Source organism: Petromyzon marinus, chromosome 49, assembly GCF_048934315.1.
Source record: "Petromyzon marinus isolate PM22_M1 ecotype Great Lakes invasive population chromosome 49, UKy_Petmar_22M1.pri1.0, whole genome shotgun sequence".
Lineage (NCBI taxonomy): Eukaryota > Metazoa > Chordata > Hyperoartia > Petromyzontiformes > Petromyzontidae > Petromyzon > Petromyzon marinus.
The window spans coordinates 7,912,859-7,918,320 of NC_133715.1; the positions used below are offsets into that span (position 1 = coordinate 7,912,859).

At 49.8% G+C, this 5,462-nt stretch overlaps 1 protein-coding gene across 1 annotated transcript in view; it reads left to right on the top strand.

Annotated features, from left to right (window-relative positions):
* LOC116952899 (uncharacterized) overlaps positions 1-4,420 on the top strand; it is an 88,871-nt gene extending 84,451 nt beyond the window's left edge. Inside the window, exon 37 of the mRNA XM_032972588.2 lies at positions 608-4,420. Coding sequence (XP_032828479.2) covers positions 608-612 — 5 coding nt within the window. The 3' untranslated portion in view covers positions 613-4,420. The remainder of the gene's footprint in view (positions 1-607) is intronic.
* Positions 4,421-5,462: the final 1,042 nt, after the last annotated feature.

Sequence of the window (5,462 nt, forward strand, 5' to 3'; positions counted from 1 at the left end):
GATCAACTTTGCCCAGCTTTTATGCCGGAGGTGTTGAATGCAACCCGGGCAAAGTGGGATCAACTTTTGTCCAGATTCCATGCTGCGTGTGTGCGATGCAATGGGGCAGATTGGGATCGACGTTACCCCACTGTGATGCTACAGGCGCCGTGGTGGGATGCGCGATTGGATATTTATTCAGACGTCGCTGTTCACCAGTGAAATTGGCTTTGACTCTGCTCGACACGAAGAGACGGAGTTTTTTGGATTTCAATATCAAGGTTAAATTAGACTCTCTTGCCATGACGCTAGATTGACGACGCGTGACGAGGCATTTTACATTTTTAAATTCCATTTTCGAACCTAATTATGAACAACGGAAGGCGAAAGTGAGCAAATTAAATTGCGTTCGGTGGCGTGGCGGTGACGCACGCGTTGTGGCTCGTTGCAGAGGTTCGCGGTTCGGCCTTCGACCGCCGCCCTGGATCGTGCTGTGGGTGCATGAACCATACGTGGGCACCGTCTGCAGGCTATATATGTGAATCCTAACACCTTCGCGGTAGACTTGCGCGATGAGAATTTCGTGAACATGAATTCACTTGATTGGTTTTCATTGTTTCCCTTCCAGGCTAAAGCCCGCGGCTGATGGAATTTCCGTCGACTCCACAAGGACCAGATTATTCCACAAACAGAACACGGCAGCCCCCTACCGAGGATCGCCACAACGCGAGGGACGGACTCGGGATCGCCGCCGAGCCACATCCACCGCCACCGCCAGCACCATTCACTTCGTTTGGCACATTCAGGAACGACTGCCGCGCACGTTTCTGACACGCGTCCTCGTCACGTGGCGAGGAGCGGCTAAGGACTCTCGCCTCCCCCCCCCGTCGGTTTAGTCCTCCCTGGCTGTCCCCGTTTCAAATAGTGTAACGGGGATGGACGCCTCGCTCGGTGAAGCACCGCCCCCGCGATTGACGAGGTCGTGAGTTTAACTCCTGGCAAGAGTTAATTGAGCCTCGTCATCATCATCGTCGTCGTCATCATCATCACTGTCATCATCATCATTGTCATTATCGTCATCATCACTGTCATCATCGTCGTCATCAACACTGTCATCATCGTCATCATTATCATCACTGTCATCATCGTCGTCATCATCATCACTGTCATTATCGTCATCATCGTCGTCATGGTGTCATAGTCGTCATCATCATTCCAACAGGGTCGGTAAAATGAGTGCCATTTGATGAATTTTCACCATTTGGAGAGAAGTCAACAATTGTCCAGTACTCCGAAATTTTTTAAAATTAAAATCTGGTCCCGCCCATAGGCATGTGGAATTCCTAGCAACGGCTTCAAGGATTGACGATGGCTCGAAACGAGAACTGCCCAGCGATGATAATTGGAGAGTGATAATTGCTCAGAGTCTGTGCCTATCGTAATGATGGTTGCCGCCAATTGGTTTCAATTTAGGGACATTCCGCTGAAGCGGGACTCATCGGCGCAAATTGAAAACAGATGGCAGAGTCGTTAGCGGCAGAAACGCTGCACCACCACCACCACTTGGGACGCGCTGCTAAAATCTTCCTCCCAGATTGCGTGGAAATTCAGCAAACGTTAGCACATTGCCAGCCAGGGTATGAAGATGAGAGTTTGTTTATAGAAACCCCCCCGTTAAAGCGCTTTTAACTTAAATGCAACGTCAGTTATTTAGTGTTGTTGCCGAACCTCCCAAACAGTGGTGGTGTAATCTTGATTTGAAGCGGTGGTGTAACTTGGATGGCACGGACCCCATGGGGCTAGGAAATCAATGGGAGGCTTCCCCATGAACCATTCCCCCTCTCCTCCCCCACTTAAAATTTACCCCCCCCCCCCGTCTCATCACAGAGGCCTTGAACCTGATGGGGTGCACAAGTAGGTGGAAGGGCGAGCACCAGAGGCTTTCCAGGTGTTGTAGGTCCGGGGCTGCCGCGAGGTGTGACCAGGTAGAGTCTGTGGCGCGAGTGCTGGGTTTTCTCCGAGTTCTCCGGCTTCGTTCCGCGCGAAGAGCCCCTAAACCGCCTCGTTAGCGTGTGGAACGCATGGCCAAACATCGCAACGTGAGCAGCACCCTCTCTTGGGGAAAAGAAAAAAAAGCCTAACCCTTGAGACTCCGCGAGGCTCAACCGGGACAAATCATTGGCACCTTCTGTAGGGTGAATCATCGCCTCCAGGTGGGCCGCGAGTGTCGTGATTCGGCACAAACGAGTTCAGCGAGCACCAGGCGAGAGTAGCTCGCGTCCAGGCCGCTTTTGCCGTCGGCTCTCTGCGCTGCACCAACATCGCGATGCGAACGGTGGCAGGCGGTGCTGACGCAGAAACCATCGAAGTACGCCGCTGTCCAGTTTCCCCGTTGCGTGCGATAGAGCTGCTGGTCGGTCCGTGGGCCAGCACGCGTGTCTCCGCTGATAGCGCTTCTCCACTGGCACATCCGAGCCGAGCCAGAGCCGTGGGGCCCCTCTTGGTACGGATGTTTTTTTCTTTCCCTCCTCCCCCCCCCCCCCCCGAATGCCTCTTTGCCGTGCCGAGCCAAAACCAAAGCGCAAGGCATTCTGAATCTAACTTGGGGCCAAGCAGGGCCAGGGGGACGGGTTTGGTACACTGTGAACGCGCGGCGACACCGCGTCGACCCCGCACGTGCGTCTCGACCCGCTCACTCGTTGGTGTCACGTCAGCGGCGCGGCTCGGCTCCTGCAGTGGAAAAAAAACGCCTCCTGACCCGATGAGCCACGCCGGCACGGCTTGGATGTGCAGTGGTACAAAGATGTTCATCTCCCTCGCCTGGTATGCAGGAGTTCATGAGTTCAATCCCAACCCTGACTGACGCCTGCTGTATATTTGTAGTGTGCATGTCTCTCTCTCTCTCTCCGAGGTCGTGTGAATTTTTTTATGGGTCCTCCGATTTTGTTTCACTCCATTTAGAAACGTGTGTTTTATATTATTTGCCTGCTCTAGATATTCACATGATGACAAGCCCCATCGTTGGGCTATTATTTGTGGCCAGGACGCCTCTGAAACAAGAGCTACGTAGCTCAGTAGGCCTTACCTGGTAACATACAATTGTTGAGTTGCGTTTGAATAAAGTGCAAATATAACCAACAGCAGGCGTTCGACAAACTGAGGCAGTCATGATGTTAAATGTTGTATATGTCTCTTGTATAAAAAGCTATAAATACAATGCACTCCACGCAGCTCGACTTTTCCATAACCACTGCTCACCATTGCGTTCCATCGCCGGCGAATGCATGCTGTAAATGTAACTGGTAATGTATTATATTTAATGATGCGCATGCCCTGTCGTACGTCATTTTTTTCTTCTTTTTCCGAGTATTAGCCGAGTAGTAACGCCACGTAGCCATTTGTAGGAGATAAGATTTTAGCGACTTCCCGCTAATCCCCGCGTCGGAATTATGAAAAACGGAAACGGTTGAGAGTGGTAGCCGGGTCGGTGCTGCCGACTCGCCGGCTGGAAGGGTTGCGAGATCAAATCCCAGGCCAGAGGGGGGTCGACACAGCCCATCATCCCTGCACGGGCAAAAAAAGTGAGTACCATCTTCTTTGGTTCTTTCGGTAAAGTCACGTAGAATGAGAATAAAATAATAAATTAATAAAATAAAATAACACAATAATATTCTCACGACGTTTCGGCCACAACACACAAGCGGCCGAAACGTCGTGAGAATTTTATTGTGTTATTTTATTAATTTATTATTTTATTCTCATTCTACGTGACTTTACCGAAAGAACCAAAGAAGATGAATCCTTGCAGTCACGAAAGCTTTAAATCGAAAGTGAGTACCACTTTGTGGGAATTCAACAGTGCCCCCCCCCTCCCCCAGCTTTGGAAATGTGTAATTTCCACCGGCGACTCAGGGCTGTCCACAGAGACCGTTTCATGAGAGGTGGCACGGTGGGTGCCCTGCACGTAATCTCTTGTCACTGCACTCTCTCTCTGTCGAATGACGGAGGAGTTGATCAGCAGTGGTCGTGAGTTCATGTCGAGGCTGGTGAGTGAGCGAGCCAGTGGAGCGGACGGCTTCGCGAGTAACCTCTTGACGATCCTCTGGAGACGCTGCCACGGCGTTGGTGAGCGATGACCAGTTCAGACTACAGCATTGAAGGACGCCTCTAAGTTTTGGAGCATTCCTTGTACATTCCTGCTGCGGTTGACCGTTGTGTCGCATGTACCGACCCCCTCTCCACCTTGCAATCATTACCTTGCTGCGTATGCGCGGACTCGCATTTGCGATTAAATATTGCGTACAATATGTCAGAGAACGATACAGACATTGGATATCTTTGTTTTCTGCTGTTGACCATATGTGTATGTGTACTGTATAACTTAAGAGGATGACGTGTGACAAGTCAGAGTTGATGACATTAAAATATTTAAAGAAGGAAAGCTACTGGCCTCAGCGAAATTTACAAAACTGTTTTTTTTTAAACCACATGCGAACGTTGACCCAACGTCGACCCTACATTGGCCCAACATTTACTCTACGTTGACCCAACGTTGACCCAACGTTGGCTCTACGTTGACCCAAAGTTGACCCAACGTTGGCTCTACGTTGATCCAAAGTTGACCCAACGTTGGCTCTACGTTGACCCAACTTGACCCAAAGTTGACCCAACGTTGGCTCTACGTTGGCTCAACATTGGGTCAACGTTGGCCCAACGTTGAGCCAACGTTGACATGTTTACTGGGTACGTATCTCCCACTCTTCTCAATGCACCCGCTGCAATCTCATAACGCTCTCTCTCTCTCTGTCGAGATGAAAGTTTAAAAAACATTTTGCGGAACGAGGTGAGAATTAAAGAGGTAGGCCTAGGTTACCAAATTTGAAAGAACAAAAAAACCCATTTCAGTTTCAGCAATTAAGCAAAAGGGGAAGAACAAATGCGTTTTTATCAGAACGAATGGAAAATACCCCGAACATAAATCGATGCTGAAGTTCAGTGCATTTAGTGTGAACGAAAGTTGGCTTGGACAAGTCTATTTTAAGAACCCTTCTTGGTAAAGAAAAACACTAAGTGAAGGTACAGAAACATTATCCAGGAATTAGGATGATTATTGCATGTCTGCTACGCTCCTTCAACTGACGAGGAGGAACAGCAAAACGACACGAACTCTCTCTCTCTGCTGAAGCCATCTAGTCGTGGCCAGCAGCAAACATCAACATTGGCATTGAGCTCCTGAACCAGATTGCCATCGTACGGTTGAATTGAATAGAATGTATCGTATTTTTTTTTTATTTTACCAGGTAAGGCCCACTGAGCGATATAGATATTTTTCAGAAGCGACCTGGCCACAAATGATAGCTCAACGAGAAGTGGCTTATCGGCTGGACATATATAGCAGCGAAATGCACTGAGCAGTGGTTCTGAATCCTGGGTGCACGCATCCACTGGGGGGGGGGGGGGGGGGCGGTGCGTGATGCCCTTTC